We start from the raw sequence: 22,952 nt of genomic DNA, 5'->3' as shown, positions 1-22,952 counted from the left end.
ACCAGAAGGAGCTCCTATCATGACCGGTACCTTTTCAGTTTATAATCAACCTGCTTTAATTCTGTTTGATTCTGGTGCATCTCATAGTTTCATTAGCCAAAAGTTCAGTGCTAAATGCAAACTGACATTCTCTCACTCAAAAGGGTCATTCATGATAGTCACACCTGGGGGTAAAATTGCAACTAATCAATTAAACCAAAGTGTGCCTATTCAACTGGGAAGCCACATTGTCAAAACCACTCTTCTTGTGTTGGGATTGGAAAATGTGGACATTATTCTAGGGGCAAATTGGATGACCTTGCACCAAGTTGTGCTTGATGTAGCCAGTCGTACCGTGGAAGTTAATTCTCCATTCTGCGGGAATTTCACTTTGATTCTGCCTAGTCAGGGTTCTTCTCAGTCATGTGCTTTCTCTATGACGGAGTTACCCCTGAAGAAGATCCCAGTGGTCTATGAGTATGCAGATGTCTTCCCTGATGAATTGCCAGGAATGCCACCGGACCGGGATATTGAATTCGCCATCGAGTTGCAACCGGGAACGACCCCAATTTCCAAGAGGCCCTACCGAATGCCACCCGCTGAGTTGGCAGAGTTGAAGAAGCAGTTGCAAGAATTGCTGGACAAGGGTTTTATTCGCCCAAGCACTTTGCCTTGGGGATGTCCAGCACTGTTTGTGAAGAAGAAGGATGAAAGCTTGAGGCTGTGTATAGATTACCGCCCTCTTAATGCGGTAACTATCAAGAACAAGTATCCTTTGCCTCGTATTGATGTTCTCTTTGACCAGTTGGTCGGGGCCAAGGTGTTTTCCAAGATAGACCTTCGCTCTGGCTACCATCAGATCAAAATACAAGCAAGTGATATTCCGAAGACGACATTCTCAACCAGATATGGGCTATATGAATTTTTGGTGATGTCATTCGGGCTGACAAATGCACCAGCATATTTCATGTATCTGATGAATTCTGTTTTTATGCCGGAATTGGACAAGTTCGTGGTGGTTTTCATCGATGATATTTTGGTGTACTCAAAGAACGAAGAAGAACATGTCGGGCATTTGCATGTAGTGCTTCAATGTCTGCGAGAGCACCACCTTTATGCCAAGTTATCCAAGTGTGATTTTTGGCTAAAGGAAATCAAATTCTTGGGTCACACTATCTCTCAGGCTGGAATAGCTGTTGATCCTGATAAAGTGCAAGAGGTGATGAACTGGAGGCCACCAACAACTGTCCGCCAGATTCGGAGTTTTCTGGGATTAGCTGGTTATTACCGAAGATTTATTCCGGATTTCTCTCGAATTGTGAAGCCTATTACTGAGTTGCTGAAGAAAGAAGTCAAGTTTGTGTGGAGTCAGAAGTGCGAAGATGCCTTCCATGCATTAAGGCAGCATCTGACCACAGCACCAGTATTGGCGCAACCCGACAGCAGCAAGCCTTTTGATGTGTATTGCGATGCCTCTGGCACCGGGCTAGGTTGTGTCTTGATGCAAGACAACCGAGTCATTGCTTATGCCTCAAGAGCACTCAGGCCTCATGAGCAAAATTATCCCACTCATGACCTCGAATTAGCAGCAGTGGTTCATGCATTGAAGATGTGGAGGCACTATCTAATGGGAACCCACTGCAACATCTTCACTGATCATAAGAGCCTTAAGTACATTTTTACTCAGGCTGATCTCAACATGAGGCAGAGAAGATGGCTAGAGCTGATCAAGGATTATGACCTGGAGGTACATTATCACCCAGGAAAGGCTAATGTGGTAGCAGATGCCTTGAGTCGGAAAATGCAATGCAACTGTATTCTGATGGATTCTCGCATTAACACCTTGTGTGATGAGTTGAGCAAGATGCAAATTGAAGTAATTTCTTCTGGTTCTTTGTCTCACATTTCTGTTGAGCCAGCTTTGCAAGACCAGATTATCATGGCCCAGCTCAGTGACAAGGGAGTGCAGATTATCAAGAAGAATCTCCATCAGAAGGTTGAGAAGTATAATTGTTTCCGCCAGGATGAGAAAGGTGTGTTATGGTTCAAAAGCAGATTGGTAATTCCTAAAGACCAGGAGCTCAAGAGGAAAATTTTGGATGAGGCTCATCTCTCCAAATTCTCTATGCATCCGGGAAGCACCAAGATGTACCATGATTTGAAGCTTTTGTACTGGTGGACCAGAATGAAGAGGGAGATAGCCCAGTATGTATCAGAATGTGACACCTGTCAGAGGATAAAGGCAAGCCACTTGAAGTCAGCTGGAGCTTTGCAACCACTATCCGTACCTTCATGGAAGTGGGATGACATCAGCATGGATTTCATTGTGGGTCTGCCCAACACCTCTCGTCATCATGATTCAATTTGGGTTATTGTGGACCGATTGACGAAAGTGGCACATTTTCTTCCTGTGCACACCACTGATAAGGCTCAGAAATATGCAGAATTGTATATTGACCGGATCGTGTGTTTGCACGGATTACCTCGGACCATTGTTTCTGACCGAGGAGCCCAATTTGTTGCCAGATTTTGGGAACAATTGCAGGAGTCTTTGGGAACCAAGCTGATCAGAAGTTTAGCTTACCACCCACAGACTGATGGTCAGACGAAAAGGGTGAACCAAATCCTGGAGGATATGCTGAGAGCTTGTGCGATCGATTGTGGCAAGAACTGGGATAAGCACCTCTCCTTGGCAGAGTTTGCTTATAACAATAGTTATCAATCCAGCCTAAAGATGGCACCTTTTGAAGCTCTCTATGGAAGAAGGTGCAGGACACCACTCAATTGGTCTCAACCTGGTGAGAGAGAAGTTTTTGGACCTGATTTAGTGACGGAAGCCGAAAGGAAGGTCAAGCTAATCAGGAAGAATCTAGAAGCCGCTCAGGCCAGGCAGAAGAGCTATCATGATAAAAGAAGGAAACCTCTCCAGTTCGAGGTGGGAAGTTTTGTATACCTCAAAGTATCACCCACCAAGGGAGTGCAGAGGTTTGGGATCAAAGGCAAGCTAGCCCCTCGTTACATTGGACCTTATGAGATCATAGAAGCATGTGGACCCGTGGCGTACAAGCTGAAGTTACCTTCAAAGATGTCTGCCATTCACAGTGTATTCCATGTATCTCAACTGAAAAAGTGTGTTCGATTGCCGACTGAGATCGTGGCAGAGCCAGAATTGGAGATAGAGCCAGATCTATCGTACCAAGAGTACCCCTCCAAGATTCTGGATTGCAAAGAAAGATCAACTCGGGCTAAATCGATCAAGATGTTCAAGGTCCAGTGGAGTAATCACTCAGAGGAGGAAGCTACTTGGGAAACCGAGGAATTCTTAAGATCCAACTTCCCCGATTGCCTACCTAAGGAAGTTGGTACGTAATCACCCCCAACCCCTCCTCCTGCCCTTCGAACCTAATTTCCAAAAATGTGATCTTAATTCAGAATGAAGTAACTATGAAGTAAAACTTAAAGGGACTTCCTTATGAAGTTGCAAAGAGAATGACATTCGAAGAGCAGTTCTACCCTAATAATAACAATAATCACCCTTTTCCTATCAGTCTCACCCTTCGCTTCACCCCGGGAGGACTCTGGCCCGAATCTCGGGACGAGATTCCTTTAAGGGGGGAAGGCTGTGACACCCCAGTGTCACCTAGGGTTCCTCTCAAATGCCAAACCAAGAATCATTATTTTATGTGAGCCAAAGCAAGCATGAGCATCAAAATAACTTAAGTAATAAAGAATTCACCAAGTACATGCTTAAAAGTATCATGATCAAAACAATTGAGTCTTTTAAAAGATAAGAATGAGCAACCCTAATTAAAAACCCTAAGTGAGCCCTATGAGCAAAATTCAAGAAAATAAGAAAAAGGGTATGGAAAGTTTAAAATTATGAATTGAGCCAATTACAAAAATTGAAATATATTTAATGAGCAACAAGAAATGTTGAGAAAGCTTAGCCAAAATAACTCAAATAAAACCCCAAATCAAGCTTCTCATGTGGGGACTTAATGGGATTTCTGAATTTCAGAATTCTGAAATTCAGACCTTGAGCCAAAGATCAGGGATGTTCACCTTGATCCCTAACTCGAATCCTAATGACCCCATTGACAAAATTTTGTCTAACTAACCCATCTATCGTGTGCCAGAAGATGGCATTGGGACGCGAGCCCTAGACACGACAAAACCTTGGATTTGCCTCGGGTTTGGGTAGGGAGACAGACCAGATTTCCTGGCTCCATATCTCTGCAACCAGTAGGCAAAATCCTATGACCGCCACACAAGAATGGTAGCTTGTAGGGAGGAGAAGAGGTTTTGTGCACTGACCAAGGCGAGTGCAGGCTCGGATGAGCGACCACACGCGCCAGAACTTGGGCAGAACGCACGGGCACACGTGTTCGACCCTGGTCGGCACGCCAGAGCTCGTCCAACCCGCGCGCGCGCTCACCCTGGCGTCCGGTCAAGTCCGCCGCGCGCCCACGCCCTCGGCCATGCCCGCCCACGCCTATAAAGCCTCCCCGGGCGCACCTCTCTTCGCCCCGCACTCACCCTCACTGGCCAGCCACCTTTCCTTAGCTCCGGCGAGCTCAATTTCGCCCGCCATTGCCGCCAGAGCTTCGGCCACCGTGGCCAGCCCACTCCAGCCACCCTCAAGCCAAGCCAGTGCTTCGGCTAGTTCCGCCAGTAGCCCGTGAAGCTCGCCAAGCCCTCGGCCCCGGCCAGACTTCACCGGAGGCCCGAGATCGACCTCACCGGACTTCGGTCTTCCTCCGCCGCGCGTGGACCGAGCTATCCAGTGAGTCTCCGCCCAATTCCTTGCGCTCATATCTTCTCTGGCATCCCGTGGACCTCCCTGACCCATTTGATTGAACTATCTCGCCGTGACCAGGCCGGTCTCCTTGCCGCCGACGAGCATCCCCGCCTGCGCGCGTGGACCGACCGACTCCGGCCATCTCCGACGGTGTTCCGCACACCGTTGTGATCCCCGAGACCTCCCCTACGTCCTCGACCACTTCACCGGAGCAATCTCGCCGCCGGTAAGCCCCTCCGCCCTTTCTTCCGCCGCGGTTACTGTTTAAGATAGAAGAAGGACCTCGGGTTAGGATTTGTAGAGCCCGAGGGGTTTTCTGTAACGTCAGCGACTCATATGAATAGTAGCTTAAGGACTGATTCGCGAGGAAAACTTAGAAAACCCGCCAGGGACCCCAGTGCAAAGTGGATTTCCATTAAACCAATTCTGTTATTCTTTTAAAATGACCAGAGAACTTAGAAAATCCATAACTTGATGAAATCTTAATAAAAAGTTGTCAAACCAATTTTGCTAGCTTCTGAATATTATAATCTATCATTTAAAAATAGTAGACCTTATACTTTCTGTTCAAAATTTTAGAGTTTAAACTTTAAAACAGAAACCCACTAAACCTTGTTTAATTAAGGAAAATTAGTTTTTCTTCTATGTTGAACTTAAGAAAATTTGTAGATGATCAAACCTCATTTAGACACTGTTTAAAAATAGTGGGAACCCCAGCATTGAAAAATATGATGTAGTTTTTCATTTAAAGCTATTTTGTCCAAAACTTAGAGAAAATCAGAAAGGCATTATAAATAAATGAACAGTGATTAAGATTATTTTTCCTAATTTACTTATGTAACAGAGAACCTAAGAAAAATACAGAGACCATTAAATTGGACCAGTTTTAAATTAAAATGTTTTATTTAGCCTTATTTGGACTGGAACTCAATTATTAGAGAGGCAAAACTATAACCAAAGTGCTTAATAAAAATCCAGTGGACTTACAACCACCAGAACCCCACTACAAAAATACAGAGCACCTCAGCCCAACTTTTTAAGTAAGGAAAATAAATACAAAGTGATAATAAGGCATTTTCCAACTAAATCATGAGCAACCCCAAATAATGTGATAATGGGCAACCAAAAATTAGCTAAGTCCATGATGAGATAAACTACCAGAGAAAAATGCAAACCCATGAAAAGGAAGCAAACTCATACCAATTGCTAGTGATTTAAGAGAAAGGCCACTTAATTCAAATAATGCATACCACCACTTCCCTTAAGCAAATAGAGGCCAAACTTCAGAATGATTGCTCTTGCACAAAATAATAACCAAGAAAAATAAGAACTCTGTTGTTTGATGTTTTTCAAATATAGTGGTAGTAGAAAGCACCCATTTGGCTAGAAACTGGAGAAAACCATAGGAAAATAATTAAAAGATATTAATGACTAGAAATTTGTATCAAGTCATGTTATAACACCCAAAAGCCAGCAAAAATGAGTTTTAGAGAATTACCCACTGTTAAATAATAGTTGTAGTTCAAAGCACCCCTTCTGCCCTAGAATTTAATAATTTTGTCCAGAGAAAACTATTCACTTTCTGATCCCCAAATTTTGAGACAGAGAAACACACACCAGTAACAAGCCACTGTAATTTTTGCAGAATTTTTGGAATTTTATAAAAGCAACTTGTAGTTCAAACCTACTCCAAAACATTAAAAAGAATAAAAGAAAAGGGAAGAAGAAATAAACCTCACCTCAATAAGTCTAACTTGAGTACTTAATCAACTCTCACTAAGACTAAAAAGGAATCCAGTGGAACCCCAAAAATTAAACCTACTACTTACCTTAGCTAAGTTTAAATCAGTATACCAAGTATACCACCCAAGGGTCTTGCATAAGTAAAGTTAACCTTATTTAACTCAAGAAAGATCATACACCTTTAAGGTTGTGATTTCTAAAAGCACCTGTCATATCATGCATATATCTTACGCTTTGCATTCATTAGATTGTAATCTTGCCGACGGAGAGTATGTGCTCATCCCCGAGCAAGGACCTGTCCAAGAGGAGGACCAGGAGCAGGCTTCAGAGGCTGCTATTGAGGATCTCCCCGCAGCCCCAGCAATTTAAGGCAAGCCCCGGTTTATATGCATAACCGTATTATTATATGCTACTTTACTACACTTAATGCTTGTAGGATTGCAATGTGCACTTAAGTGTAGGAGTTGCTTGAAACCTCTAGTTGCATGAACTTAGGATTCCTTTTTGAGATGAATACTAGTATGATAAGTCGAGTAGCTGCTTGCTAATCAGGATCTCGGTAGAAGTCGAGTGATTTTTCTAGCACTCGCGCGAGGTCAGGAATTGATTGTATTCATCTTGATAACGGGATCTATGTTGGTCTATGGATTTGGATCCAGGGAGGATGCCTTGTCCATGAGACGGGAAAAATGAATTAAGGATTAATGTGTGGATACCTGAGTCAAGCTTTTGAACGTACTAAGCACATGCCGGGAAAAATGGTAACCGGTAAACCTAGTACCTGAGTGAAGCCAGGCGTGGACTTTATCCCTCATGCGACCTGAGACTGGGTCTCCCATGCTAGCTATGGTGGGTACAAGTGCGGTCAATGCACGGCGGCAGCCGGGGTCAGTGGAGCATTGTATGCCAAGGCGGTGAGGCCTGGACGCGAACGGGGAATCGATGGGGACGGTTGTCATGTGTGGGGTCGGAGTACCCTGACATGCCGTGTGTTTAGGTTTACCTTGCAAGGTTAAAACTCGATTCGAATCGTCTGCTTCTCGCAGCTAATGAGACTGCTTGATTCCTTGTACTGCATCGAGTAAGAAGTGAAATGTGGTTATATGAGATAACTTGTTGATTGAACTAATTGATTGTTACCATGAATGCTTAGAAGGAGCAAATCTAGCTAAGTTAATGATGATAGAACTTAAAAAGCTAAAAATTGATTTTAGAAACAGCTAGTGCTTTTGGCAAACCAAACCCCTCAGCCAAACAGCTGCATAGTCTAGAGGTAGAGGAGTAGACTCCTCACACCGGTTAATTCTAGCTGAGTATTAGTATACTCAGCCTTGCTTGTGGCACCATTTTTGCAGGTACCATGCAGGAAATGGTTGATGGTGTGACTTGGCCTACCACCCTACCACCGGGTTGGACGGTCGAGTGGGATGTTGCTCCGGCAGGAGAGGAGCATGAGGAGTAGTGGGCTAGGCCTTGCCCATTTCCTCATTACCGACGACATCGATTATCCACTGCACTTTATTTTGTGAACTTTATTTGCTACTCAAAAACTCCGATTTATGTAATAATTCAGTACTTAATTTGAGGTTTCCTGTTTTATTGTATTTCTTCTGTGACTCACCTTCGAGTGAGATTGTGGAATTTGATCCTGGTTAAGTGGCTCTATCAGACTAGATCTGAAGGACTGACGGGTTATTCCGATTTAAGTGTGTTACGGCCCCTGAGGCGTGAGTTAGGCACTTAAGCTGGAATAATTTGGGTGGTTCTGCCACAGCAAGAATTGTCAAAGGCTGAAAAAGAAGAACTGAAAGAGTATGCTATATCTTGCGGGTACAGACCAGGTGCGTTACTCTTCGGGGGAGTCAACGAAGAAAGCTTAGGATGCCTTCAGGACCACACTAGGGCGAAGGTTGTCGGCACTCTATCGAAGAGTGTTGGCCTCCCGAAGGTTGAGGCAGACCTCAGCAGGTACCGGCGGCAGCATATCGCTGGTAGCCTAATTTATGCTAACTTTAAGGTAAAATTCTTAACTTTTTATTCCTTTGATATGAAGATTGTTTGCTGATGAAGCTTATTTTATCAGAGCTTACTACTGAGCAAAGTCCTGAGGATGCAACAAGACCTCGAGGACAAAAATAACGAAATTATAATTGAGGGCCTGGAGAAGAAGATTAAAGACCATGAGGCTACCCTGGAGAAAAAAGACTTCGTACTTCAAACCATGGAAGGTTCACTGGTGGAGGCCCAGGCCAAAATTGCTATATTGAATAGTGAACTCTCCATGGAGAAGAAAAATTTTGAAGCCAAACTCGAAGCTGAAGCTGAGAAAATTTCAAATTTGCGGAAATCGCTGAAAGAACTTCAAGAAAAATGCGTAGACTTCGGCAACTAGTGCCTGCAGCGGCTAAAGCAGGTTTTCAACTCGATTGGAGCCAGCGCTGAGAAATTTAGTCCTTCGGTTGAAAACCTGCCGGAAACCTTCGAACACATTGAGGGCGAAGTTGATGCACTCGACGAAGTTATAGCTGGACACGCCGGAAACCTTCATGAAATCTGGCTGTACACATGGAAACATTGTCAACAGACCAAATTTTAGCTTATCACTGGCAGATTTAATTGATATCCCCAGCCTAGCTCAGAGTATAGGAAATAGATTCATAACTCAAATATGGGTAAAAGGCGAGCGAAAAATGGCTGGCGACGAAGCTCGAAGCCACCTTAAGCCGGTAAAAAATTTGTGCCTGTTACTTTACCTTTTTCTTGAACTCTGCACTTCTCTCATACCATGTTAATATGTACAGGATGACGATGCTGAGGAACAATGAGCCGAAGCTTGACAGGTGATCCGAAGCTCAGATGATCCGAAGCTCAATGATGTCAAAGCTGAAGACCTTGCTGAAAAAGTTCTAGAGAAAATCTTGTAATATCGTTGTAAAAATATTAGTAGTTTAAGAATCAAATACTAATTCTATAAATTTGTACATACCTTGTAATATATTTTTACCTTTTCGTCCATGTATAAACTGCTTTGATGTGGACGAAACTAGTATTTTTTGAGTCGAAGGCGAAAAACACCTTCCCTTCTTTTCGTACACAACGAAGCATGAAACTGCTTCTTTTTCTTTTTGCCGAAGCCTTATCTTTATAGCCGAAGCATCTGCCTATGTCTGTATGTTATGATGATGATGATCCTATGTATGTCTAAATGAATGTTTATGAATGCAAATGTATGATGTAATGTGTCGTGCAAATGAATGCCCAAACACACATCCGAAGCTTCATCCACAACCTTCATTCCCTAAGGAATGACTGAAATCTCTTTGCCGTTTATTTTTCGGCTGCACTGTTTATTTTTCGGTGTAAGTTCTGCATTTCCTAAGGAACGTCTTTTGAACTTCTTCGCCTTCTATTTCGGCGGTATTCGCGTTGACTTTTCGCGCTTCGTCTTATATTTCGGCGGTATTAGCGTTGACTTTTCGTTGTAAGCTCTGCATTCCCTTGGGAATGACTTTTGAGCAGAAAACTTACACTGCGCTCCCTTAGGAACGGCTTTTTTGTAGCTTCATCGTGCTCTGCATCCCCTTAGGGATGACTTTCAAGCTTCTCCCTGTTTTTTCCTTTTTCCCTGCACTCGATGCTGCATGCTCAACTTTTACATTTACATATTTGGGGGATTTTGCTCTCGTAGAGCTGAATAAGAAAAAGAGAAATTACATGCTATGGCCCCATTAAAAACCTTTCTCCCCCTTTGGAAAGGAAAAGGGTGCCATAGGAAAAATAAAAAGATTACATCAAACTAGACATAATATTGCCGAAGCTCATCCGCATTCCAAGATCTAGGAATGTTGTTGCCGTCCATATCCTTCAATCTGTAAGAATCGGGTCTTGACGAAGATACTACCAGAAAAGGTCCTTCCCACTTGAGCTGTAGCTTGCCTACTGTATCTGGGTTGGCCACTCTCCGAAGTACCAAATGCCCTGGCTTAATGTTCTTTAGCTAAACTTTTCTGTCACACCATTTTATTGTTTCGGCTTGGTATTTATTGATATTCTCCATGGCCTGAAGCCTGATCCCTTCTATAGCATCTTTTGCCATAGAATAATCAGCTTTGTCCTCTGCCGAAGCCACTGTTCTTATTGATCCTGCCTTAGCTTCTTCTGGGGTTATTGCTTCGTCACCAAACAATAGTTTGAATGGTGTAAAACCTGTTGACCTTGATATTGTTGTGTTGTGGCTCCACACCACTTTGATCAATTCATATGGCCACTTTCCTCTGGGCTGATTGAAGATTAACTTCATTATTCCCGTCATTATAATGCCATTAGCTCTTTCAACAAGTCCATTTGACTTCGGATGTCTGACCGATGCAAAATGAATCTTCGTGCCAATTTGTTCACAGAATTCCTTGAAAGCTTCAGCATCGAACTGTGTTCCGTTGTCTACAGTAATAGCCTTCGACACTCTGAAGCGACAAACAATGTTTTGCCAGAAGAATTTCTGGACGGTGACCGAAGTTATTGTGGCTAAAGGCTTCGCCTCAATCCACTTGGAAAAATACTCTACCGCCACCACAACATATTTTAGATTTCCTTGTGCTGGTGGAAGTGGGCCTAGCAAATCGAGGCCCCACCTTTGCAACGGCCAAGTAGGCTGTATTAACTGAGTGAGAGATGAAGGTTGCTTCTGGTCTTTTGCACATTTTTGACAGCCTTCACATTTTTGGACTAATTCTGCTTCATCCGAAGCTGCCTTCGGCCAGTAAAATCCTTGTCGAAAAACTTTTCCCAACAAGGGCCTAGATCTAATGTGAGATCCACACAGACCTGCATGTATCTCTTTCATTAATTCCATACCTTCAGTTCTTGATAAACACTTGAGGAGTGGTGAACAAACTCCATGTTTATACAATTCCCCTTCTATTATCACATATGGACTTGTTCTTGCCTCCATTCTCTTGTTATAAGCTTCGTCACATGAAAGACAATTGCCTTAGAGGAAAGATATTATTTCAGTTCTCTAGTCTTCACTGTGTACTGGAGAAATAGTAACACTGCTCTCTCCATGAGCTCAACCGAAGGTGCTTTTATTGTTTCAAAAAATACTTCCGAGGGTAGAGGGAGCCCCTGAGCCGATGATTTGGCTAGCAAATCTGCATGCTCATTTTTGCCTCTTGGAATATTCTTGACAGAAAAACCTTCGAAGGAAGCTTCCAACCTTTGAACTGTATCCAGATATCTTTCAAGCTTCGGATCTCGTTCCTTGCTACTTTTGTCCACGTGGCCAGCAATAACTTGAGAATCAGTCTTTAGGATGGCCCTTCTTATTCCCATTGCCCTTAATTTCCGAAGCCCCAATAGAAGTGCTTCGTACTCAGCAATATTATTTGTGCAACTGAAATCCAGTTTGACTGCATAACATGTTTTGACTTTTGAAGGTGCCACTAGGACCGCAGCTGCTCCTGCACCGAAGGCTCCCCAAGAACCATCGCAAAACACTATCCAAGCTTCGTAATCTTTGCTTGTCCCCTCTTCGTGAGCCCCTGGCGTCCAATCAGCGATGAAATCTGCTAGCGATTGGGATTGAATTGAAGATCTGTGCACGTAGTCAATAGTGAATTCATTAAGCTCTGCGGCCCACTTTCCAATCCTTCCAGTAGGTTCTCTATTCCTCATGATATCCTTCAGGGATTGTGATGAAGGAACAATTATGTGATATGCTTGAAAATAATGCCGAAGCTTCCTGGACGCCATTAACACAGCATACAACACCTTCTCCAATTCTATATAGTTTTTCTTTGATAAACTCAAAACTTCGGAGACAAAGTATACTGGGACTTCCTTTTTAGCTTGTCCTTCAAGCTTCTCTTGTACAAGTGCCGCACTCACTGCAGAGTGCGAAGCTGCCACAAACAATAGCAATGGAGCCCCTAGCACGGGTGGAGTTAATGTTGTTAAATCAATCAGGTATTGCTTCAGCTCTTCGTAAGCTTTTTGTTGAGTTGGGCCCCATTGAAAAACTTTAGCTAACTTTAGTACTTCAAAGAATGGTAAATCTCTTTCTGCTGATCTAGATATAAATCGATTCAAAGATGCCAGTCTTCCTGTCAGCCGTTGGGCCCCCTTCTTTGTGCTTGGCGGCTCCATTCGAAGGATAGCTTTGATCTTGCTTGGGTTGGCTTCGATCCCCTTCATTGAAACTAGACAGCCAAGGAACTTGCCCTTCTTCACTCCGAAGACACATTTTTCTGGATTTAATTTTAGGCCAGCTTGCCTAAAATTAGCAAATGTTTCCTGCAAATCAGTAATGTGGTTTTCTTGCTTCGTTCTCTTCACTATGATATCATCAACATATGTTAGTACATTTCTGCCTATCTGAGAATGAAGAACCTTGGCTATCATCCTGTTGAAGCTTCCTCCAGCATTCTTGAGCCCCTCAAGCATCCGAAGATAACAATATGTACCACTGGGGGTTATGAAGTTGGTCTTTGGCTCATCTTCCTTCTTCATCCAGATTTGGTGGTAGCCTGAATAACAATCTAGTAAACTCATGAGCTCTGACGAAGCTGCTGCATCTACTAGAGAATCTATTCTTGGTAATGGGAACTCATCCTTTGGACAAGCCTTGTTCAGATCAGTAAAATCAATGCACATTCTCCATTTACCATTGGCCTTCTTCACCATAACAATGTTGGCTAGCCATTCTGGGTATTTTACTTCTCTGATGACACCAGCACTGAGGAGTCTTTTGACTTCGTTCCGAGCACCTTCAGCTTTATCGTCAGACATTTTCAAAAGCTTTTGCTTCCTGGGTCTGAAGGATGGATCGACATTGAGTGAATGTTCAATGACGTCCCTGTTGACACCATAGAGATCGTTGGCTGACCATGCAAAAACATCTTTGTTGTTGAATAAAAACCTTATCAAGGTTTTATCCTGCTCTTCAGATAATTGGGACCCCAGCAATACTTTCTACTCTGCTATGTCTTCACATAGAAGCATGGGCTTCGGCTGATCAGCCGAAGTAGCCTTCTCTCTTCTGTACTTATACTGTTCACAAGCTTGGGCTCCATCTATATTGTGGATTGCTTTTGAGTCTGTCCAATTTCCTTCAGCCTTTCTGACAGCTTCCTGACTTCCATGAATAGCAATAGGCCCTTGATCCGAAGGTATCTTCATGCATATATATGCTGGATGAAGAATTGCTTTGAATGCGTTGAGTGTTCCATGACCAATGATTGCATTGTAGGGGTATTCCATGTCAACAATATCAAACACAACATGTTCAGTTCTTGTATTGTGGACAAATCCGAAGGTCACTGGCATTGTGATCTTGCCAAGTGCTACAATCTGCCTAGCTCCGAAACCACAAAGAGGGTGTGTAGCATCATGGATCTTATCCTCTGGCTCTTGCATCTGTCTGAAGGCTTTAGCAAATATGATATCCGCTGCACTGCCTGTATCAACCAGAACATTGTGGACTAGAAATCCCTTGATGACACAAGATATGACCATAGCATCATTGTGAGGGTAATCCTTAAGCTGAAGGTCCTCTTGGGAGATGGTAATTGGGATGTGGGACAATTTTGACTTGATGAAGGGTCCCTGCACCCCAACATGTTGTACCCTTCTATGGGCCTCCTTCTGCTTCTTGTTGGCTAGCTCTGAGCATGGACCGCCTGTTATCGGGAGCACCAGCTTCGTAACCGAAGCAGCTTCAGCTTGATTGTTGAACGAAGCCATCAGCTCAAAAAGTGGAAGTGAGTTCACCGGAGGTGAGCGCCAATGTTGGGGACTTGTTCTCAAATGCTATTGTCGGGGACCATAATTAGGGGTACCCTCAAGTCTCCTAATTCTTAGCTGGTAACCCCCATCAGCATAAAGCTGCAAAGGCCTGATGGGTGCGATTAAGTCAGGGATCGGTCCATTCGAGGGACTCGATCACGCCTCGCCTGAGCCTAGCCTCGGACAAGGGCAGCCGACCCCGGAGGATCTCCGTCTCGCCCGAGGCCCCCCTCCAGCGACGAACATACCTACGGCTCGCCCGAGGCCCTGTCTTCGCCAAGAAGCAACCCTGACCAAATCGCCGCGCCAACCGACCAGATCGTAGGAGCATTTAATGCAAAGGTGGCCTGACACCTTTATCCTGACACGCGTCCTCCAGTCGATAGAGCCGAAGTGACCGCAGTCACTTCGCCGCTCCACTGACCGGCCTGACAGAAGGACAGCGCCGCTTGCGCCGCTCCGACTGTTGTGCCGCTCGACAGAGTGAGGCTGACAGGTAGTCAAGCCCGACCTCAGGCACCATAGGAAGCTCCGCTTCGCCCGACCCAGGGCTCGGACTCGGGCTCAGCCCCGGAAGACGACGAACTCCGCTCCGCCCGACCCAGGGCTCGGACTCGGGCTCAGCCCCGGAAGACGACGAACTCCGCTCCGCCCGACCCAGGGTTCGGACTCGAGCTCAGCCCTGGAAGACGGCGAACTCCGCTCCGCCCGACCCAGGGCTCAGACTTGGGCTCAGCCCCAGAAGACGGCGAACTCCGCTCCGCCCGACCCAGGGCTCGGACTCGGGCTCAGCCCCGGAAGACGACGAACTCCGCTCCGCCCGACCCAGGGCTCGGACTTAGGCTCAGCCCCGGAAGACGGTGAACTCCGCTCCACCCGACCCAGGGCTCGGACTCGGGCTCAGCCCCGAAAGACGGCGAACTCCGCTCCGCCCGACCCAGGGCTCGGACTTGGGCTCAGCCCCAGAAGACGACGAACTCCGCTTCGCCCGACCCCAGGGCTCAGACTCAGCCCTGGCCTCAGCCGATGGTCTCATCCTCGCCCGACCCAGGGGCTCGGACTCGACCGCGGCCATGGAAGACAGACTCGACCTCGACCTCGACCTCGGAGGAACCTCCACATCACCCAACCTAGGGCGCGGACCGACCATGTCGACAGAAGGCGCCATCATTACCCTACCCCAAGCTGACTCAGGCTACGGGGAACAAGACCGGTGTCCCGTCTGGCTCGCTCCGCCAGATAGGCAATGATGGCGCCCCGCACGCTCTGTGACGACGGCGGCTCTCAGCCCCCTTACGGAAGCAAGAGGACGTCAGCAAGGACTCGACAGCCCCGACAGCTATCCTTCCGCCAGGCTCCAGCGCTCCTCCGACGACCACGACACCACACGAACCGGGTGCCAAAACCTCTCCGGCTGCCACGACGGCATGTACTTAGGGCGCTAGCTCTCCTCCGCTAGACATGTAGCACTCTGCTACACCCCCATTGCACACCTGGATCCTCTCCTTACGCCTATAAAAGGAAGGACCAGGGCCCTCTTACAGAGGGTTGGCCGCGCGGGGAAGAGGACGGGACAGGCGCTCGCGTGAGGCCGCTCGCTCCCCCTCCCGCGTGGACGCTTGTAACCCCCTACTGCAAGCGCACCCGACCTGGGCGCGGGACGAACACAAAGGCCGCGGGATTTCCACCTCTCTCACGCCCGTCTCCGGCTGCCTTTCTCCCCCCTTCGCGCTCGGCCTCGCGCCAACCCATCTAGGCTGGGGCACGCGGTGACATTTCACTCGTCGGCTCAGGGACCCCCCCGGTCTCGAAACGCCGACAGTTGGCGCGCCAGGTAGGGGCCTGCTGCGTGTTGACGAACAGCTTCCCGTCAAGCTCCAGATGGGCAGTCTCCAGCAACCTTTCCAGCTTTCCAGCCCGGGACGGTGCTCCGTTTCGGGAGTCTTGAGTTCATGTCCCTCAACGGCAGCTACGACATGATACTCCTTCCCCCGCCGTGTGACAGTGACAATGGCGGCCGATAGCCCGCCCACTGGCGGCGGAATCGACGACGTCTTCCCCGCGTGGTGGAAGAACAACATTCAAGCTCACCCCGCCCTCTCCCCCGCCGACGGAGGAGGAGGCGGGGCAACCAAGGTCAAGCAGGAGGCGGCCCCTCGTCGGCTGTCGAGCAAGTCGACGGCGCCGGCGCCCCAACATGGGGCGCGTCGGGCATCGACCTCGCGTTTGAGACGAAGACGAGCGCCGTCTCCCCGCGACACGCCAATTCCGAGCAAACGGACGACGCCAGCACGCTCACGAAAGGCTTGCTGGGCGTCACCCTCGTACCTGGGACGATGGTGCAATCAGTCCCTGACGTGACTTCGTCACCGCCCGTCGACCAAGAGCCTTCGCCGACAATTTCTAGGGCACGTACGTGCGCCCCGGAAATTCCTGGGACCTCTGAAGTTGCCGACAGCAGCCGGGAGAGTCTCTCCGGGACTACATCCGGCGATTCTCGAAGCAGCGCACCCAGCTGCCCAACATCACCGTTTCAGATGTCATCGGCGCGTTCCTCACCGGCACCACCTGCCGCGACCTGGTGAGCAAGCTGGGTCGCAAGACCCCCACCAGGGCGAGCGAGCTGATGGATATCGCCACCAAGTTCGCCTCTAGCCAGGAGGCGGTTGAGGCCATCTTCCGGAAGGACAAGCAGCCCCAGGGCCGCCCACTGGAAGATGCCCCCGAGGCGTCAACTCAGCGCGGCGCCAAGAAGAAGGGCAAGAAGAAGTCGCAAGCGAAACGCGACGCCGCCGACGCGGACCTTGTCGCCACCACCGAGTACAAGAACCCTCGGAAAACCCCCGGAGGTGCCAACCTCTTCGACAAGATGCTCAAGGAGCTGTGCCCCTATCATCAGGGGCCCGTCAAGCACACCCTTGAGGAGTGCGCTATGCTTCGGCGCCACTTCCACAGGGCCGGGCCACCCGCGGAGGGTGGCAGGGCTCGCGACGACGACAAGAAGGAAGATCACCAGGCAGGAGAGTTCCCCGAGGTCCGCGACTGCTTCATGATATATGGTGGGCAAGCGGCGAACGCCTCGGCTCGGCACCGCAAACAAGAGCGTCGGGAGGTCTGTTCGATGAAGGTGGCGGCGCTAGTCTACCTAGACTGGTCCGACAAGACCATCACCTTCGACCAAGCCGACCACCCCGATCACGTGCCGAGCCTAGGGAAATACCCGCTCGTTGTCGACCCCGTCATCGGCGACGTCAGGCTCACCAAGGTCCTCATGGACGGAGGCGGCAGCCTCAACATCATCTACGCCGAGACCCTCGGGCTCCTCCATGTCGATCTGTCCTCGGTCCGGGCAGGTGCTGCGCCTTTCCACGGGATCATCCCCGGGAAGCGCGTCCAGCCCCTCGGAAAACTCGACCTTCCCGTCTGCTTCGAGATGCCCTCCAACTTCCGAAGGGAGACCCTCACGTTCGAGGTGGTCGGGTTCCGAGGAACCTACCACGTGGTACTGGGGAGGCCATGCTACGCGAAGTTCATGGTCATCCCCAACTACACCTACCTCAAGCTCAAGATGCCGGGCCCCAACGGGGTCATCACCGTCGGCCCCACGTACAAACACGCGTTCCAATGCGACGTGGAGTGCGTGGAGTACGTCGAGGCCCTCGCCGAGTCCGAGGCCCTCATCGCCGACCTGGAAAGCCTCTCTAAGGAGGTGCCAGATGTGAAGCGTCACGCCGGCAACTTCGAGCCAGCGAAGACGGTTAAGTCCGTCCCCCTCGACCCCAGCAGCGACGCCTCCAAGCAAATCCGGATCGGCTCCGAGCTCGATCCCAAATAGGAAGCAGTGCTCGTCGACTTTCTCCGTGCAAACGCCGACGTTTTCGCGTGGAGTCCCTCGGACATGCCCGGCATACCGAGGGATGTCGCCGAGCACTCGCTGGATATCCGAGCCGGAGCCCGACCCGTCAAGCAGGCTCTGCGCCGATTCGATGAAGAAAAGCGCAGAGCCATAGGCGAGGAGATCCACAAGCTAATGGCGGCAGGGTTCATCAAAGAGGTATTCCATCCCGAATGGCTTGCCAACCCTGTGCTTGTGAGAAAGAAAGGAGGGAAATGGCGGATGTGTGTAGACTACACTGGTCTAAACAAAGCATGTCCGAAGGTTCCCTACCCTCTGCCTCGCATCGATCAAATCGTGGATTCCACTTCTGGGTGCGAAACCCTGTCTTTCCTCGATGCCTATTCCGGGTATCACCAAATCAGGATGAAAGAGTCCCACCAGCTCGCGACTTCTTTCATCACACCCTTCGGCATGTACTGCTATGTCACCATGCCGTTCGGCTTGAGGAATGCGGGCGCGACGTACCAGCGGTGCATGAACCATGTGTTCGGCGAACACATTGGTCGGACGGTCGAGGCCTACGTCGATGACATCGTAGTCAAGACGAGGAAAGCCTCCGACCTCCTTTCCGACCTTGAAGTGACATTCCGGTCTCTCAAGGCGAAAGGCATGAAGCTCAATCCCGAAAAGTGTGTCTTCGGGGTACCCCGAGGCATGCTCTTAGGGTTCATCGTCTCCGAGCGGGGCATCGAAGCCAACCCGGAGAAGATCGCAGCCATCACCAGCATGGAGCCCATCAAGGACTTGAAAGGCGTACAGAGAGTCATGGGATGTCTTGCGGCTCTGAGCCGCTTCATCTTGCGCCTCGGCGAAAGAGGCCTGCCTCTGTACCGCCTCTTAAGGAAGGCCGAGTGCTTCACTTGGACCCCTGAGGCCGAGGAAGCCCTCGGGATCTTGGTGCCCCCCGCTGCCAGAGAGGCCCTCTTGATCTACGTCGCCGCGACCACTCAGGTGGTTAGCGCCGTGATTGTGGTCGAGAGACGAGAAGAGGGGCATGCATCGCCCGTTCAGAGGCCAGTCTACTTCATCAGCGAGGTACTGTCCGAAACCAAGATCCGCTACCCACAAGTTCAGAAGCTGCTGTACACGGTGATCCTGACGCGGCGGAAGTTGCGACACTACTTCGAGTCTCATCCGATAACTGTGGTGTCATCCTTCCCCCTAGGGGAGATCATCCAGTGCCAAGAGGCCTCAGGTAGGATTGCAAAGTGGGCGGTGGAAATTATGGGCGAAACAATCTCGTTCGCCCCTCGGAAGGCCATCAAGTCCAGGTCTTGGCGGACTTCATGGCTGAATGGGTCGACACCCAGCTCCCAACAGATCTGATCCAGCCGGAACTCTGGACCATGTTCTTAGACGGGTCACTGATGAAGGCAGGAGCGGGCATAGGCCTACTCTTCATCTCGCCCCTCGGAAAGCATCTACGCTACGTGCTACGCCTCCACTTCCCGGCGTCCAACAATGTGGCTGAGTACGAGGCCCTAGTCAACGGGTTGCACATCGCCATCGAGTTAGGGGTCCGACGCCTCGACGCTCACGGTGACTCGCAGCTCGTCATCGACCAAGTCATGAAGAACTCCCACTGCCGCGACCCGAAGATGGAGGCCTACTGCGATGAGGTTCGGCGCCTGGAAGACAAGTTCTACGGGCTCGAGCTCAACCACATCGCCCGGCGCTACAACGAGACTGCGGACGAGCTGGCTAAAATAGCCTCGGGGCGAACAACGGTTCCCCCGGACGTCTTCTCTTGAGACCTGCATCAACCCTCCGTCAAGATCAACGACACTCCCGAGCCTGAGGCACCCTCGGCCCAGCCCGAGGTACCCTCGGCTCAGTCCGAGGCACCCTCGGCTTGGCCCGAGGCATCCTCGGATCAGCCCGAGGTACCCTCACCCCCCGAGGGCGAGACACTGCGTGTCGAGGAGGAGCGAAGCGGGGTCACGCCTAATCAAAACTGGCAGACCCCGTACCTGAAATATCTCCACCGAGGAGAGCTACCCCTCGACCGAGCCGAGGCTCGGCGGTTGGCGCGACGCGCCAAGTCGTTCGCCTTGCTGGGAGATGGGAAGGAGCTCTACCACCGCAGCCCCTCGGGCATCCTCCAACGATGCATTTCCATCGCCGAAGGTCAGGAACTCCTACGAGAGATACACTCGGGGGCTTGCGGCCACCACGCAGCACCTCGAGCCCTTGTCGGAAACGCCTTCCGGCAAGGTTTCTACTGGCCGACGGTGGTGGCCGACGCCACTAGAATTGTCCGCACCTACGAAGGGTGTCAGTTCTATGCGAGGCAGACCCACCTGCCCGCTCAGGCACTGCAGACCATACCCATCACCTGGCCTTTTGCTGTGTGGGGTCTGGACCTCGTCGGCCCCTTGCAGAAGGCACCCGGGGGCTACACGCACCTGTTGGTTGCCATCGACAAATTCTCCAAGTGGATCGAGGTCCGACCCCTAAACAGCATCAGGTCCGAGCAGGCGGTGGCGTTCTTCACCAACATCATCCATCGCTTCGGGGTCCCAAACTCCATCATCACCGACAATGGCACCCAGTTCACCGGCAGAAAGTTCCTGGACTTCTGCGAGGATCACCACATCCGGGTGGACTGGGCCGTCGTGGCTCACCCCATGACAAATGGGCAAGTAGAGCGTGCCAACGGCATGATTCTACAAGGACTCAAGCCTCGGATCTACAACGACCTCAACAAGTTCGGCAAGCGATGGATGAAGGAACTCCCCTCGGTGGTCTGGAGCCTGAGGACAACGCCGAGTCGAGCCACGGGCTTCACGCCGTTCTTTCTAGTCTATGGGGCCAAGGCCATCTTGCCCACAGACTTAGAATACGGTTCCCCGAGGACGAGGGCCTATGCCGATCAAAGCAACCAAGCTAGTCGAGAAGACTCGCTGGACCAGCTGGAAGAGGCTCGGGACAAGGCCTTACTACACTCGGCGTGGTACCAGCAGTCCCTGCGACGCTACCACGCCCGAGGGGTCCGGTCCCGAGACCTCCAGGTGGGCGACCTGGTGCTTCGGCTACGACAGGACGCCCGAGGGCGGCACAAGCTCACGCCTCCCTGGGAAGGGCCTTTCGTCATCGCCAAAGTTCTAAAGCCCGGAACGTACAAGCTGGCCAACAGTCAAGGCGAGGTCTACATCAACGCTTGGAACATCCAACACCTACGTCGCTTCTACCCTTAAGATGTTTTCAAGTTGTTCATATACCTCGCTTCCACGCAAAGTTTAGTCATCAAGGAAGGGTCAGCCTTGCCTCGGCAAAGCCCGACCCTCCCTCGGGGGCTAAAAGGGGGGTACCCCCTCTGCGTCGAAATTTTCCTCGAGAAAAGATCCTTTCTGCCAGAATGTCTTTCGTGCTTTTCGACTACTTCGAAAGTGGATCTTGAAAACGATGGAGTACACGTAAGCAACCAAGGTTGACCGAGCCGAGGGACTCCTACCCCTCCGGGATACGGATACCTCACTCATCACCTTCTGCGATAAGTAACTCACGTTCGGATAAGTGATTCCGCGGACCGAACAAGTCTTCACGTTCGAAAGCTCCTCTGCCAAAGCGATTCTTCGAGCCTTCTCGACTGCGTCGGTGACAGAACCCAATGGACGGGTAAGAGTGCACGTAAGCGGCAAGGCCGACCGAGCCGAGGGATTCCTACGCCTCCGGGATACGGATACCTCACTCATCACCTTTCGTGAGAAGCAACTCTCGCTCGCACAGACAATTCTGTTACCGACGAAAAAGTCCAGATACTCGAAACAAGAGGAAAAGAAACGCAGCTTTACAACACGGCGAGGGTGTGTTTGGGCCTCGGCGGCCGCAGAAAACACACGCTACAAGATAATCCGATCCTGCAGGCTCGGATCTTGACGGTTGAAGGGAGCAGCAGCACCCTCGGCGTCAACTACACCTTCGGCGAGGTCCGACCTAGCCTCTGATGGCGACACGGTCCGAGGGTCTCCTCCAAGAATCCGGCTCGAGCAGGCGGCTCGGCTGGTCACCCCGAGGCCTCGGCCAGCTGTCCCCCGAAGACATCAGCCTGGCCCGAGGCCTCGACAGATCAACTCCGGCGTCGGTCCCGCTAACGGACGACCTGGCCAGGCTCCGTCTGACCAAGTCTTCTTTTCGAGCCAACTCGGCCTCTGTCCGTGCTGACACCGCTACCCCTGGCTTCGGCTCATCGAAGAGCGGCCGAGGGGTTCCTTTAACTAAGCAAGAGAAGCCTCGGACAGCAAGGCCGACCGAGCCAAGGGACTCCTACGCCTCCGGGATACGGATACCTCGCTCGTCACCTTTGCACGGGGCGACTCACGCTTGGTGAAGCGGTTCAGACAACCAACAGGCGAGTCTTAGTGCTCGAAAATGAGGAAAAAACACGGCTCCGTGCCAAAAATACATACATGTTCAGGCCTCGACAGCCACAATGAACAAAAACACTGCATTCAAAGTGCCATTACAAACGGAACTCCGGTTTCGTCCCCGCGGGTATGAACAACCTCCACACCGGGGAGCCTGCGGGGCGACGAGTTCCGGGCGACTCGCCAGCGACCTCTGTAGCAGCAGCCATGGTCCCAGGATGGACGCGGCCACCGGAAGGCTCTCGTTCGCATTCCCACTCAAGGGACGCGAACCAGCCATCAAAGCCAAAGAGCGGGCCGCTCCAAAGCGCACCGGCAGGTCCTCGCTCCCGTCCTCGCCACGAAAGCGAGGAAGAGGGCGGAATGTTGCATCCTAGCTGGGCAG

At 50.1% G+C, this 22,952-nt stretch overlaps 1 protein-coding gene across 1 annotated transcript in view; it reads left to right on the top strand.

The window, feature by feature from the left end:
* The window catches only part of LOC103645111 (glycine-rich RNA-binding protein 3, mitochondrial), a 59,624-nt gene that overhangs the window by 30,900 nt on the left and 5,772 nt on the right, over positions 1-22,952 (top strand). Inside the window, 1 exon segment of the mRNA XM_020542862.1 lies at positions 20,953-20,969. Coding sequence (XP_020398451.1) covers positions 20,953-20,969 — 17 coding nt within the window.

Source organism: Zea mays, chromosome 1 (assembly GCF_902167145.1).
Source record: "Zea mays cultivar B73 chromosome 1, Zm-B73-REFERENCE-NAM-5.0, whole genome shotgun sequence".
NCBI classification, from domain to species: Eukaryota; Viridiplantae; Streptophyta; class Magnoliopsida; order Poales; family Poaceae; genus Zea; species Zea mays.
Note: the sequence above shows the minus strand (reverse complement) of the source record. Positions and strands in the feature narration are given on the sequence as shown.